This window comes from Mustela lutreola, chromosome 5, assembly GCF_030435805.1.
Source record: "Mustela lutreola isolate mMusLut2 chromosome 5, mMusLut2.pri, whole genome shotgun sequence".
Classification (NCBI taxonomy): domain Eukaryota; kingdom Metazoa; phylum Chordata; class Mammalia; order Carnivora; family Mustelidae; genus Mustela; species Mustela lutreola.
In genome coordinates this window covers 28,451,237-28,467,242 of record NC_081294.1, presented here as the reverse complement: position 1 = coordinate 28,467,242, position 16,006 = coordinate 28,451,237, and the positions used below count along the sequence as shown (strand labels likewise).

General features: G+C 46.7%; 1 protein-coding gene across 1 annotated transcript in view; it reads right to left on the bottom strand.

Moving 5' to 3' along the window:
- SKP2 (S-phase kinase associated protein 2) overlaps positions 1-16,006 on the bottom strand; it is a 33,729-nt gene that overhangs the window by 10,634 nt on the left and 7,089 nt on the right. The window contains exons 3-7 of the mRNA XM_059173802.1: positions 11,447-11,558; positions 8,920-9,063; positions 6,911-7,045; positions 5,134-5,232; positions 3,881-4,011 (exon numbers count right to left, since the gene is read on the bottom strand). Of these exons, the coding sequence (XP_059029785.1) occupies positions 3,881-4,011; positions 5,134-5,232; positions 6,911-7,045; positions 8,920-9,063; positions 11,447-11,558 (621 nt within the window). The remainder of the gene's footprint in view (positions 1-3,880; positions 4,012-5,133; positions 5,233-6,910; positions 7,046-8,919; positions 9,064-11,446; positions 11,559-16,006) is intronic.

Genomic DNA, 16,006 nt, shown 5'->3' with positions numbered 1-16,006 from the left:
TATCTTACCTCCTATCATTGTGCTCTTTGCTCCCTCTAACACTAGTTTCCATATTGAGGCTTTGCATTTGCTGTTCCAGAATGTTCTTTCCTCACTTATCTATACAGGTCCTGCCTTCACCCAATCAGGCTTCTGCTTAGATGTCACTTCTGGGCAGAGGCCCTCTCTTTGGCCATTCCATTTGAAGTGCTCCCCACTTTTCACCACATTTCATTGTCTGTGGGTTGCCTGGCTCCCCTGCCAGTATGTATGCTGCACAGGGGTGACTTCCTCAGTTCTGTTCAAGGTCACAGCTCCCAAGTCAGGAACAGTGCATCAGCAGTGCTCAATAAACATTTGTCTAATGAGTGACTAAAAAGATGAAGAAGGGCACAGTACAATTTTGAGAGACCCATCACCCAGCCAGCCCACTAGGCATCCCCCAAATCCCCAATTAGATCCAATCTCATTTGATGCCACCTAGGAAAGAACAAAACCTTGGCGGGGGGGGGTGTGTGTGTGGATGGGTAGAACTGGTACTCTCCAGCCCTCACTTAAGCCCTGGCATCCCTCAGTGGAAAGGGATCATAAACAGTAGTCACTGCTAAGATCCCCTCTACACGCTGTCCCCTTCATTTCGCCACGAGCTGGAGATCCACTTGCGCGAGAAGGCATCTTACTAACCCCCAAATCTGACCTGTCAATTCAAGGAGGGAGATGATTTCATGTAGAGAAGTCAAGGTCAAATCCAAGACTAAGAACTGGTCCTCCAGGACCCCAGGCAGTGCTTCCCTACTGCCCCACGGGGGTGGCAAAAATAACAGCAAGAATCACTGCACACTCACTAGGGTTAACGCCTCTGTGGGATTCACCCATTTACTCCTTACTATGATCCTAAGAGATGGCTTCCACTACTATCTCCGTTTTATGGATGAGGAAACTGAGGAACAGGGAAGTTCAGCAACTTGCTTCAGACTACCCAGTAAACAGCAGAGCAGGAACTGGAACCTGGGTGGACTGGCGCCAGTGTAGGAGCTAAAAGGACATTCATACTATCTTCTAAATGGTGAAGTACTGGGTGCCACTGTTAAAAAAAATCTCCGATTCCCACTGTGTAACTAAGAAGACACACACTTCAACTTCAACTCCAGATCTTTGTCCTTGCCCTGAATGTGTCCAGCAAGCAGGATTTTATTACCTATTATTCTGGCCAGAGCTTGGTAAATAGGCTCGCTCTCCTTTTCTGGAGGAACAAAGAGAAGAGTTTTAGGCCCAACGTGGCTAGATTAACAGCAGCTTGCCTATGGCAGAGTTTCTCAACCTTGCACCAAGAACCTTCTTTCATTCAATTAAAGAAACGGGAAATTCAGATACGGGAAGGAAATGCCAATGAGGCACTGCCTTTTCTTGGCGCGGGGATGAACAGGAAAGACCTGGTGGTTGGATTCAATGTGAAGAGGCTGCTCGCTGGTGGGAGCTTAACTTCCTTGGAAGGTCATTTGGCAAGAACGACCCAAGCTTAAGAAGAGATCCTAATCCTTAACTCATTTAGAAGAATCCACCCTTAGAAAGGCACTCCAGATTTGTCTCTGTCCGTGACAAGGTTGTTAAAAAAGGAAATAACTGGAAAGACTCTAAAAGTCCATTATAAGGAGATCAAGTGAAGAAATTACTATTCAACTGGTACAAATTATTCCATATCTACTTGACGGATTACCACACAGCCACCGAAAATGATGGGGTGCAGCAACTAACATGGGATTATCTGGGGGGGAAAGCATACTGCAAAGTATTTCATGCACTATGTCCCGCTTTGATAAATATGCAGGAAAAAGACCAGCAAGAGGTTACTGAGATTATGGATGATTTTCCCCATATTTTATGTCTTTTTGAGAATGACTATATAGGACTGACATCAGATTCCAAATACTGTTTAAGGGGGAAAAAATGTAGAACACAAATGCTATGTGTAGGGGAGAGCGGGAAGACAGACACACTGCTGCTCTCACAGCTGTCTGAAGAAAATGTTCCCCTGTCTGCAGTTGCAGGCATCCGGACTGGAGCCCAGCAAAGGCCTCAAGCCCCCAGTATGCTCAAGAACCCAGGTCCTCTTCGTGATACCCTGATACACTGAACTTGGCAGACGGGCATCTTGTCCTAGTGAAGCAGTTTACAAATACTACTTACATTCTAGGAAGACACACTCTGCAATTGTTTGACTCAAATCTTTTAGAGTATCACAAAAACCATAAAAACAAAGCACTTTCATGAGCCAACACCGAGTCCTGAAGACACAGCTGAGGTGTGCTGCTAGCTCGGCGAGGCTCTGCATGGCCCATGGCCTGGGATCGTGAGGGGAAGCCATTCAAACAAGCTGTGCAACTGATCCAAACCACAGTGAGATACCACACACTGGTCAGAATGGCTAAAATTAACAAGTCAGGACATGACAGATGCTGGCGAGGATGCAGAGAAAGGGGAACCCCCTACACTGTTGGTGGGAATGCAAGCTGGTGCAGCCACTCTGGAAAACAGCATGGAGGTTCCTCAAAAAGTTGGAAATAGAGCTATGCTACGACCCAGCAATTGCACTACTGGGCATTTACCCCAAAGATACAAATGTAGTGATCCAAAGGGGCACGTGCACCCAAATGTTTATAGCAGCAATGTCCACAATAGCCAAACTGTGGAAAGAACCTAGATGTCCATCAACAAATGAATGGATAGAGAAGATGTGGTGTATATATACAATGCAATACTATGCAGCCATGAAAAGAAATGAAATCTTGCCATTTGCAATGACATACATGGAACTAGAGGGCATTATGCTAAGTGAAGTAAGTCAATCAGAGAAAGACAATTTATCATATGATCTCCCTGATATGAGGAACCTGAGAAACAAGACAGAGGATCATATGGGAGGGGAGAAAAAAACGAAACATGGCGAAACCAGAGAGGGAGTCAAATCATAAGAGACTCTTAATCTCAGGAAACAAACTGAGGGTTGCTGGAGGGGAGGTGGGTGGGAGGGCTGGGGGGGGCAGTGGGGTGAGGGATGTTGGGGAGGGTATGTGCTACGGTGCGTGCTGTGAAGCGTGTAAGACTGTACCCCTGAAGCAAATGACACATTATATGTTAATGAAAAAAAATAATCTATCCCATTTGCAAACATGTATCTCTGCTGATCAGGATTCTGTCAATATTAGACAATTAAAGCATAACTAAACATGGAGGCTTATACAGACGGCTAACGATCACACATTACCCCTCACTTCAAATGTCCGTGTTCAACTAAACCACCTCATCATCGTCTTAGATTGAATTAAAAAGAGTTTTAAACATGAACTCACAGAGTTTATAATAGGGCTTCAACCTTGGCACTACTGACATTTTGGATCAGATTATCTTTTGTGTTATTCTGCTGTCCTGGGCACTCTGCTTACCAGCATTCCTGGCTTCTGCCCACCAGCTTCCAGGAACACCCCCGCGGCTGTGGCCCTAAGAACCGTCTCCAGACCTCCCTCAATGTCCCCTTGCAGGCAAAATGGCGCTGGCTGAGAACCACCGAATACTGATCAAACACGGCATTCATCTATTTCCGGCTGCAGGTCTTACCCACTCATCTAGCAGATTAAAAGAAGTGCTGCTTAGAAATAAATTGGTTTCAAGTAGGAAGGTTTGGAGACTCTGGATTCCGATCTCGATACCGCCCCACCAGCGATTTGCCTTTACCCACGCTTTCAGATCAGCCGCCACCACACCTGAAAAACACGACTAAGAACAGGAGCGCTGGATCCAAGGAGCCAAACGATGCAGGGCAGCACTTAGAGGCGCTCTCCAAGAAATCCAACCTGCTGTGGCCCTCGTTGCCGGGCAGGGTCCAGGGCCCGGAGGGGCTTACCTGATCTCTGCAGATTCTTCCGATAGCCGCTGAGATTGAGCTGGGTGATGGTCTCAGACACATGCGCGACAGCCACCTGCACGTGCTTTTCGGTGAAGTCGTAACACCAGGACAGGTTCAGCTCATCCAATCTGCACAGAAGAGAAATACGGAAAGCATGAAACTGGGACCCAGGAATGAGCTCTAGGAAAGCCCTTGACTCAGAGCTGCAGAGAAAACACGAAGCCATAGATTCCTAACCATTTCACGCAGAGAACCTCTGCTTCTCTAGCCAGCTGCCTCTGCTCACCTGAGACTGCCTTCTCCCCTCCTGCGACGCTCCCCTGCCCTGGTGTGCCCCAGCGGAACTGAGCCCAAACCTTAGTGAGTGCTGCCCCCTCCTGGAAATGGAGGGAACACTCTCTGCTGCTCCTGAGGGCTCCCACAGGTTACAGGACCAAGTGGAGCAGCTCCAGCCTCGTTTTCTTTCTCAGCAAACAGCCAGGCTGAATCAACCACTCCAGAGGCTTTAAAAAGTTGATGGGTTTTACCGGGGATTCCCAATAAAGAGACAGACATTGCAAAAGCCCACTTCATCTTATCTGGCTTGTGCTGACTGAGCCAATGAATTCAAAGACAATATCCACCAATTAAGCCAGACACCCCGTTCCTGACACTACAGAACGAATGGAGGGTTGTACATTTCTCTCTCATGGTAACACTCTTATCCTAAGGCAATCTACTTTCAGCAGTCCATTACAGAGACATACATACAATGCCAGAGAGGAAAGATCAAGGGCTACTAAAAAGCACACACACTAAGTATTCTGTGAGCCACGTCCTCCCTCTCACTTAGAAATGGCTGTCACTGTACCTTTCTTTATATACTGACATTATTACACGATATAAAGATGCTTTTAATGGAGTCACCCAAACCTATGATATCCGCTAAGTTAGGTCTACAGATATTATAGGGAAAAAGCCTGACTGTACAGTCAGGTATAAAGAGATTAATTTCGATAAACACATTACCAAATTTTTCTTACTTTCAAGTGAAGAAATAGGCAGGGATTACTACACAAGTAGCCTCTGCCAGCCTGACTGATTTGGCTCCTCAGGTTGAAAAGGAAGTTTAGAGGGTAAAGGATATTACGTATCACCAAGAGTTCGGAGTTCGGAATAGCTCAAGGAATAGATCCAATGCCTTGCTCATGGGGAGGATAATCGTATATTTGCAAAAACAGTTGTATAACCAAGTCTCCAATCTTTTCTACCTGGAACAGCTGCTCAGCAAGGTCTTCAGGGCAGATTCGGAGAATCCAGAACACCCAGAAAGATTCAGTCGCACTAAATTCGAGTTTTGCGCAAGATTACTGGGAAAAAAAGGCAAATGTCAGAGGAATACCAGTAAGACACTGCTACTCAATTAATAAGCATTCTGAGGAAAGCAGGTTAGAGGAGTCAGCAGCTAAGCACATAGGCCTTACAGCCAGAAGTGAGTTTCAGTTCACGTCTCACTCTGTAGGAAAGCAAGCAGGATGCTTTGCCTCAGTTTACTCATCTGTGGAATGGCAGAATCAGTACCTTCTTAGTAGTGTCAAGATTAAGTTATAGAATGTGATAAGGGACTCAGCACAATGCCTGGCACAAAGGAACCACACAAGAAACACCAAACAGGGGCACCTCAGTGGCTCATTGGGTTAAGCCTCTGCCTCCCCGGCTCAGGTCGTGATCCCAGGGTCCTAGGATCGAGCCCCACATGAGGCTCTCGGCTCAGCAGGGAGCCTGCTTCCTCCTCTCTCTCTCTCTCTCTCTGCCTGCCTCTCTGCCTACTTGTGATCTCTATCTGTCAAATAAACAAAGTCTAACCCAAAAAAACCCCAAACACCAAGCAATGTAGGTTTTAAATAGAAAAAAGAGTGCTTGAATAAATATCATCTCTATTTTACCCATAATTAGCATTAGCTTATAGCCACACTACTACGTGTTGAGTCTCCAGGTTCTTCCAAGTAAACATCTCTCAGATTTGCCTTCTCTACACTCCCAAAAGCCTGTGTTAGTGGAACTCCATGATTAAGAGCGAGGGTTCTGGAATCATAGTCTACAGCCAAATTCAAATCTTGGTTCTGCCACCTACAAACTATGTGAGCTCAGACAAGTTACTCAGCCTCTCCGTGCCTCAGTTTCTGTATTTGTAAAAAGGGGGACAACAATCAGAACTTACGTTAGGGGTGACCTTTGAAGAACCGAGTATCTGGCACTTTGTGTTCAAGAAACTTATTCTAACGCTACTACTGCTATTTTTTTTACATCAGGTTTCATCATTTCTCACCTGAATGAACACAACAGCATCTCGATAGTCTAGTTTTTTCCACAGCTGGTTAGCCCTCCCAGGTGCCCAGCAGATTCTTTATCTAAACTTCCACTCCGCACGTTCCCTCCATTCTCAGGACCACTCTCCTTGGCACGCTGCCCTTTGCCCCGGAGCCCAGACTTCCTACAGCATGACAGGGGCCCGTTCCGAGCTGCTTCCCCCCTCCCTGGGTCTCCTCACTGCACCCCGTGCTCCGCAAGTTCCCGCCTGCCATCCCGGTTAGAACCACACAGGCAGCTTTACCTCGTGGGCTCCTTCACCTCATCACCCGGTGATCTCCACCCTGAATGCCTTCCATCCTCAGCTGAGGAGTCACTCCCTCTAAGGCGGCTGCCCTCCCTCATTTTAACTAGGTCTCTCCGGGGTGATGCCTCGTGTTCACCAACGCATGTAACAAACACACTGCACTGTAATTATCCGTCTCTCCCACGAATGAGGCAGGGACCTTGCCTTCACTCATCGGCCGTGTATGTCTGGAACCTGGCCTAAGGCCCGGCATATAGTTAGCATGTGAACTTGGGTGGCCTGGATGAGTCCTGCAGAAGCCGGGGCACCCCATGGCTCTTTTCTGAGTCCATCTGGACATGGACAGAAGGGCACCCAGATCACATTCAGAAAACGAAGTTAACACACATCAAAACAACTGCCTTTGTCACGTGTTCCTGATGGCCACTCACTTGACGATGGGATCTGACAGCTGCAGGCCTTCCAGGCTTAGGTTCTGCAACTTGGAGCACTGGGACAGAATGCCATGGAGGGTAGACACGTCAATTACAGAGTTGGACAGATCCATGTGCTGCACACGGAAAGGGCTGGGCACAGAGGAGGGAAAAGAGAGGCTCTGTTAAAGGGGCTTACACACATACCTCCAAATCAAATCCAACCCCATCTCTTCCCCAGATGAGCGGCCAATCACACACACGACCCCCAAATACACATTTAAGTAGTACAGTTTCAGTCTTTTTTTTTTTCTTTTTTTTTTAAAGATTTTATTTATTTATTTGACAGACAGAGAACATAAGTAGGCAGAGAGGCAGGCGGGATGGGCGGGGGGGAGCAGGCTCCCCACTGAGCTCGATCCAGGACCCTGAGATCATGACCCTGAGATCATGACCCACCGAGCCACCCAGGTGCCCCGCAGTTTCAGTCTTAAAATAAACTGCTACTAGATAACTCCCTCCCCTCATTCATTTTAAAATTCAGGAGGATTTCAGGGGGCACCAGGGTGGCTCAGTTAATTAAGAATTTGCTTTCAGCTCAGCTCATGTTCCCAGAGTCCTGGAATCAAGCCCCACATTGGGCTCTCTCCTCAGCGGGGAGTCTGCTTCTCCCTCTCCCTCCACTTTCCCCCTGCTTTATCACATGTGCGCGCACTCAAATAAATAAAGTCTTTAAAAAAATTAATTAAATTCGGGGCGCCTGGGTGGCTCAGTGGGTTAAGGCCTCTGCCTTCAGCTCAGGTCGTGGTCTCAGGGTCCTGGGATAGAGCCCCGCATCGGGTTCCCCGCTGAGCGGGGAGCCTGTTTCCCCCTCTCTCTCTCTCTGCCTACTTGTGATCTCTGCCTGTCAAATAAAATCTTAAAAAAAAATTGATTAAATTCAGGAGGATTTCTGCCAAGTCAAGATGGTGCTGCTTATACAGTCCCACTTAGGAAGTTAATTCGTGGGCATCATGAGAAGGAGCTGAATGCGGGTGACAAAGTTATGCCTATGAATCCTGTAGGCAAAGATGAGTGAGTAAATGACTAAAACAAAAAAGACGATGGAAGAGCCAGCTATAAGGGGCTAACACTGAGGTACCTGCAGGAAATGCAGGGATGGAGGTTTCTAGGTAACTGGGCCTAGGCGTTTGTTTGAAAGAGAGGGCTGAACTGGGGAAGAGGACCTGGAAGTTCCAGCACTACGGTGGGTCTCTAAGACAGAGTGTCCGAGGCCAGTGTGTGGATCAAGAGAAGGCAGCCAGGGACCAGGGACAGAGCCCGGAGTGGCCAAGGAAAGTGCTCACGTGAAGGAGTCCCAGAAGGAAGAGCCGCGGGACAAGGGTAACCAGCAGCAGAAAAGGGTGCTGCCATATAACCCTGGAGGGAAGAGGAAAGTACCAGAGTTGGGATGTAGGTTTTGTCCTTAAGTCTGCTGTTCTTAGCTTATTTTTCTGTTCAGTATCTAGTTATTCCACTCCATGGCTCTAAATCATCATACCGCTGAACTATCAGTAAGAGAAGTCGTTCTTCAAAATCCTCCACGAAATGAACAAAAAGAGGGCATTCTTGCTCAGGTTGCACATTTGTCCACTGTAAGATCAGATGCCCAGAGCTTCATAATCTGAGAAGACTCCTCGTACTCTGTCAGAAACGGGCAGTGTGGGAAGAGTGAGGCTGCCTTGCATGTGGAAGTGAGTGTGCTGCACGGCTCCTGCCTCACGGGGCCCATGGGGCCCATCCTCCAAGAACCCCAACTGAGGGAAGCAAAATGTGCCTCCTGGACCCCCCGCAAGAGCCCAAGAGCAGAAACGGCATCACTGAAAGCTGTGCCGTGTTTCAACACAAAGACGCACAGCAAAATTCTATTAGCCTTCCACTGCATAGGCTTGTCACAGGTCGTAAGTTACAGGAAAGAAACAAAGTTTTGATCTGTTTCCACTTTAAGATTTACAAACAGCCTTTTCTGGGGGCTTTCCTTTTTTTACCTGAAATGTTCCCCCAATGGTTGATCCATAAATGATCGTGGGCAGCGGAAGGCAACCACTCCTCGAGACAGCAACCGACCGATCACATCCGGGTGTAGGTTTCTACCTGTGAGGTCTAAAGTCTGCCACAGAGACTCGTCAAACCTGGAAAAGAGGGGGGGCCTTAATAAGCTGAGGGCACTGGATACCGGAGGGCCCCCCCACTCTGCAACAAGGAGGCTCTGGCCACTGAATCACCCTGGAGCAGATTCTGAAGGAAGCTTCGGTTTGGGGCTGACTATATTAACTAGCTATGGTATTTTTTCAGACACAAATGAGTATTTCTTGCTTGTATCATGGATAAGCTTCTGTCTTCATTTGCACACACATACACAAACACACCCACACATACTGAGACAGAGACACACATACATACATATATCTCCGTATGTTTTTCCTTCAGATGGTTCAATGCTATTATAGCCATGTAATGAATGATCTGGAACCACAGAATAAAATGTTAATGTTCGATACAATTTAGTAACTTAAAAAATGATTGCTCCAATCACTTAATTGATTACTGAATAGGTAGGTAGGTTCAAAATGGCCTCAACGATCCCACTTGGTGTTTTTGTAAAGCATACATGAGTTACCACAATTACCCTAAGTAACACGGAAATAGAACTAAAAGGAAGAAAGTTAGCCCCACAGCTGATTTTTGCAGATGGGCTTGAACTGAGCAGGTTCACTTATATGCAGATTTTTTCCAGTACTGTAAATGTATTTTTTCTTCCTTATGATTTTCTTAATAACATTTTCTTTTCTCTAGCATCCTTTATTGTTAGAATAAGAATATACAATACATGTAACTTACAAGATAGGTGTTGATGGACTGTTCATGCCATGGGTAAGGCTTCTGGTGAACACCAGTCTATTAGTAGTAAGTATTTGGGGAGTTAAAAGTCACGGAGATTTTTTGAGTGGGCAGGAGGGTCAGTGCCCCTAACCTCCATGTTGCTTAAGGGTCAACTACACTTGATTAAGAGATATCAAATATCTACAAGGAATAAGGAACCCTACAAAGGCACTTGGGTGTTTTACAATACCCTTTAAGCTTAAAAAAAAAAAAGCGCATGTGTGCACAGAAATATATGTATATGTATGAACTAATGTGAGAGGAAAAACATTACTTAGAGTTTGGATAGTTTTTCTAAAGCAAAAATTAAGTAATAAAATGTACAGAACAGTACAATAAGGGAGCTTTAACAGCCACAGATTAATTCAATTTAGCAAGAAAAAAAAAAAAGAAAACATGAGCTCAAGCACAGGAGGGAACATTTTAAATGCCTACTAGAATTGTATTTTTTAATACTGCTTGAAATAGGCAGACCACTGGCTGGAACTGAAATAGTTCTGCGTGATGAAATTGTCAAGGCATCATGTGACCTCTATGATTAAGAAGGCAGTGCTTCCTAGATGCCACCTGTTACTCATATGACAACTGAGGTGAGGATTTATAGACTCTGCCTGAAGAGCACACCTGGAAGAACAAGAAAATCACTATGGGGTCACCTGGGGAGGGGTCAGCGCGTCAGTGCAACTCCACCACCACGCGCTCCAGCATTCCGGGTACGCACACCCTTCCACCCCCCCAGGGTCTTCTAAGCAAGGAGCCCACCGCTGGAAATGCCTGTAATGTCTTATTGCCTCCAGAGCCCTGAATGGAGGGTAAGGGGCTCTTGCCATCTCACAGTGAGAGCCACAGATACATGGAGGGAGATGAAACACAGACGGCCTTCAAGTGCCCAGGATGGCTAGTGGTTGGTTGGCTGGAGAGGACAAGTGGAATAAGTGGAAGAAGTTCCAACTGAAAAGCAAAGCCTCCCCCCACCCCGACCCTTCTAGCCTGTTACTGCTTCTAGCACACTGAGACTTTCCAGGTGCAGCTCACTGTGCAAACCTGAAGGTGTGCCCCCAAACCAACAAAGACATCCATGACTATCAGTGACCACATGCCCCACGCTTCCACGAGCCAGGCACTGCGCCGGCATATTGGGATTCTTCCTGTCTGGAAGGTACTATGACCTCATTGTATATACGGGTGGGGGGGGGGGGGGACACTAAGGCTCAGAAGTGTCAAGTACGTCCCCCCCACAGAGTGTTGAGTGTCAGAAATGGGGGGTTCACACGGAGTCCTAATACTGCTCTCCCCACTGCTCTCACTGCCCAGCCCCCTGTGTGGGGAGTGGCCAGGCCTTCCTGCAGCCCCCCACTCCTAGTGCATCACCTGGTCCACAGTCAGGATCCAATAACACATGAATACCCAAAAAAGTTTTCTGAGGTGGGTAAGTTTATACCTCCAGGAGACTCCTCCCCTCCCTTTCACTGTGAAACAAAGACACTAATCATTAATAAAAATACAAAGATACCTAGTATTCTTTCTGCTACTACATTTTTCTTGGTTTTTAGTTTCACCAGGCCCCAATGAATAAATAAATAACCCTCCCCTTTCCCCACACATATACTTGGAGGGCTGAAAAATACTTACGCTAGGTGATACCACCTCTTACAAACACTGGAGACCTTTAGGAGTTCAGGGAGGCACAAACAGGAGAAGATTCCCAAGAGCAGCTCATCAGGAAGTGAGTCCCATGAAACACCTTTAAGGGAGCAAAAAAGAGGTGTTTTCTCATCACCATTCTTTTACCCAATCAAGTTCACTGAGTCCATGCTCATCAAGGATACACACAATACTGAACTTAAACACAAGAATATCCTCACACACCAGGATACACACAAATACTGAACTTAAAAGGGGAATTTAACACAAATCGAATTACTCTTTCCACAATTGTTTTTCTTGTTACTTGTGGTCTCTGTACCCAGCGGTAAGCGCCACACTTTCTCCATAAAGGAGAAAAGACAAAACCAAGAATACTTTTCATACTGTTTTTGCCTTCAGCACCTGTTGGCCAACTTTAGGCCAGGACTGCCCCCTCAGACAGGACAGGCCCCGCCCCCTCAGAGAGTGCACAGCGATGTCTAAGACATGATGCCTCTGGTCGCTAAGAAATGCCTTGTTTCTCTCAGAAATGGATTTGTGGTGGATTTACTGAGTAGTGATCTTATCTAAAAGGCAAATGAAGTCTCCTCCTTCTTTCAGATTTACAGAAAGCATTTAGAAGTCAATTTGCCTACAAGTGCAATATCCAAATGGTGGTCTCAAGTACCTCTCTGCTTCCTATGGGGGCAGGAAGCATTTCAGGTGCTGGGGAGAGGGGAGGAAATCAGATAGACAAACCACTTTTAGCTTCATGGCGCTTACATTCTAGTGGGAAGAAATAATCACACATAAAAAAAAATAAGTAAATTAAATCATATGTAAAGACTGGATTTGTGCTACGCAGAAAAATTAAGCAGGGTAAAGGACAGAAGGTGCGGGACCAGTGTTCAAAAATCTCAACAAATTTCAGCCAAGGAAGGCCTGATGGAGACAAGGATCACTGAGCAAAGGATTGAACAAAGTGAGGGAGTTAGCCCTGTGAGTACCCAGGGTATGTTCTAGATACAGGGAACAGCATGTCTGCTTTGAGGAACAGCAGGAAAAGCAGGGAGGGGGCAGTGATAGAGGATAAGGTAGAGAAGTGAGAGAGGCCAGGTCATCCAGAACTTTCTACACCATGATGAGGGCTCTGGCTGTGACTCTGAACGTCAGGAGGAACAACTAGAGGGTTCTGAGCATAGAATGTTCTAAAAGGATTGCTCGGGTTCTGTGTTCGTTCAAACAAACAAACAAACAAACCGGAAGGAAAAAAGTTAGATACTTTAAGTTTTGTCTTATAAAAACAATTTTTAAACAGAACTCTTACATATGAACATACAGAATAACAAGATCAGGACAACAGGACAATGGTCAAGAAGAGAATGAGTAGGCACTGAAGCAGCTGAGTGCTGAGGTTAGTTCAGTAACTGGCCTCCCCCGTCTCCCTCTTCCCCCAATGGCTCTTGTACACTGAGCCTATCAGTGTAGGCTGTGTGATGGTTCACTCTGTGTGTCAACTTGACTGGGTCAAGAGGTATCCAGCGGTTTAGTTCCACACTATTCTGGGTGTTTCTGTGAGGTGTTCCTGCATGAGATGAACATCTGAGTCCATCCACTAAGAAATGCAGATTCCCTTCCCCAATGCGCACAGGGCTCATCCAGTCCAAGGCTGTTAAGAACAACTGATGAAGGGAGAGCAGGTTTCGTCTTGGCCTTTGAGCCAGGACATGGCTCTCCTGCCCTCAGAGCTGGACTGGAATTTACCCATCTCCTCTCCTGGTTCCTGGGCCTTTGGACCACAGACCTTGGGGCTTTCCAGCTTCCATCACTGCATGACCAATCCCTTAGAGTAAATCTCCCTATGTCTCCTACTCATTCAGCATTGCTGCAGAACCCTGATGACTAACACACCGGCCCTCCCCATCTAAAAGGTGTCAGTATTTACTGCACCAGCACAGTGGGCCACTCTGCGGAGGACTTGATGGAGAAAAGCCTTGAGGAGGAGGATGCACCTGCTGCCTCCGGGTGGGACCCTTGGTTAATCTTTCTAAAACTACCAGGACCTTCCCTCAATTAGAACCTTTCAGTGGTGCCCCCCATGTATGTAGCCTGAAGTCCAAACTGCTGGGTGTGAAATTCAAAGCCTTACGTCAAGTCCCCACTCATTCGTCTCGGTTCATTATGTAGATATGTGCTCCAGGCATTTGGACCTATTTGTAATTCTTAGAATGAGTCATTCCATGCCACAGCTCCATAGCCCTGTGTACACTGTGCCTGCCCCCGATGGCTACTGATTTAAAATCAAGTTGCTATTAAAACCCCAATGCCTATGGAAGGCTTCCTGTGACATCACCAAGAACAAGTCACTTTGTTTCTTAACCACAATTTTATTATGTACTTACTCATCTGTTTAGCTTCTGCCCCTGCTGGGCTGTGAGTTCTGGAGAGCAAAAAAATGACTTTAAAAAAAAAAAATCTTTTTTATTTCCAGGAACTAGAGCAATGTCTGATACATCTGTCCATGCACAAATTTACTGAACAGATAGTATGTGCAGGTGTCTGCACATACTATGTATGCCTCTTTGTATGCCTACAAAGAGGCATAAGGGATGGCCAGCTCAGGGTTCGAGACACAAACAGGAAATTTCAGTGAAGTATCACAATGGGCTCAATGGGGTTCATGGTGCAGTGCTGTGCAGTGTGTGGTGTTAGAGCAGTGATCAGGGAAGCCGTCCTGGAGGAAGTGGCCTCTACTGAAAAATGAGGAGATATGCAGTTGCTCATAAATGCCTACCATCCCTCTCTGGAGGACAAAATGAATCACTATAGCCCTGCAACCAGGGATAAATAGAAGGCAGCCTATCCCTACTGACCCTGGATCACAACCTGGGGAAGTAGCTGGAGAGGACCCGGAATCTCCTCAGTGTGGCAGCAATCCTCCATCATCACCACAAGGCTCTTCTAAGCTCAGCATGGACAGAGGACAGAGGGTCTCAAACAGGGCTCCTGCTCTGCCTCCCAAATTGGGAAAAAGTTGACACACAGCATTTTAAGTTTTCCTCCCATTAACTCTTAACTCCCTGACCTCTGCTGCCTCTTGCCCCTGTAGATCAGATTCTAACAGGTGATTTGGCAAGAGATGACACACTTAGATATTTCGAATCTAGTATGTTAGACTCACAATGACCCCTCAGCCCTTCGGGGCACCAGGTGCTCGGCATCCCCATTTTTGAGAACCATGGGAACGCACCTCTGGTGCCCAAGTCTATGAAGCTTGGGCAAATTAACCAATCTCTCAGGCTTAGTTTCCTCATCTGTAGCAATGGGAATAAAGGGATTTATTTTGCAAAGCAGTTCCCTATGAGGATTAAATAATTTAAGGGAAGAGATCAAGCAGCGGAGTCACACTTCTTTTCTCCGTCTTGACTCTCTCTCCTCTCACCGTTAAATCTGTGCACTTGCCTTCCATGAGGACCTTTTCTTTTCAATGCTGCTTAGAATTTTCAGGTGCTTGGAAACACACGAGGTTTTACTTGGACAAGAGCTACATGGTACGATTTACCAAGGCCCCAAACAATGCTCTACCGAAGTTTGGGATCCCCAGAAGCAGATCTGGGGGACCTGAATTCAAGTAGTTTATTTGGCAAGTAATTCCAGGAAGCACTGGGAAGTGAAGAGATATGGGAGGGAAGGAAGCCAATGTAGGGTATGTTAAAAAGCAGGTTATCACCATGGCCAAGTGGAGTTCAAGTCCGCTGGGGACTCCAAGAGACCCTCCAGCTCCTGCCCCAGAGCTGTCCCAGCTGAGGGCATGGGTGCTGCAGTATTAATCCACCAACGGCAGTCAGTCATTGGATTGGGGGTGGTTCAGGGACCAGGAAGGCAAATTAACCTCCCAGAGGTCTGCCAAGGGAGGGAGGCGTCAAGCAGGCACATCTGCATGCAGAAGACAGCCCTTGGCATATAAAGGCATATAAAGGTGTGGAGCTCCAAATGGGGTGCACGCGTCCACTAAAGACGGTGGGAAAGGAAATTAGGGAGGCTTGTGGTGAAGGGGAGGGAGGGAGAAATAAATTAATGAACTTAGTGCTTATTTTATTGGGAACACATAAGAAATCCAAACAGCTGGAACAATAGGAGCTAAGTAATGAAAATGCTAGAAGGAAAACTAGCCCCAGCAACGAAGCCAGAGGTTTGCAGAGGACACCAAAGCCAGTCACCGAAGCCACACCAGTAATAACACTAGAACTCCTACTCATTCATCCTCTGGATCTCAGCTTAAATGTCACCCCCTCAGAGGAGCACTCCCAGGGCTCCATTGCAGCCCTCCCAACCACCCCCCACCAAATCCAGACCGGCACTCCCAGCACACAGCGCTATACCCAGCCCACAGGCATCCAGTAAATCTTTGCCCCATAAATATGGCTGTGAATGCGCTGATTTTATATTTGTGCGACTGGTCAACCTTTGCTAACCAAATCATGACCACACACCTGGTGTCATGAAAGTGCCAGAAAGTACTCAGGTGACACTTCACAAAGGAATGACTGACCCCCAAAAGAAGGA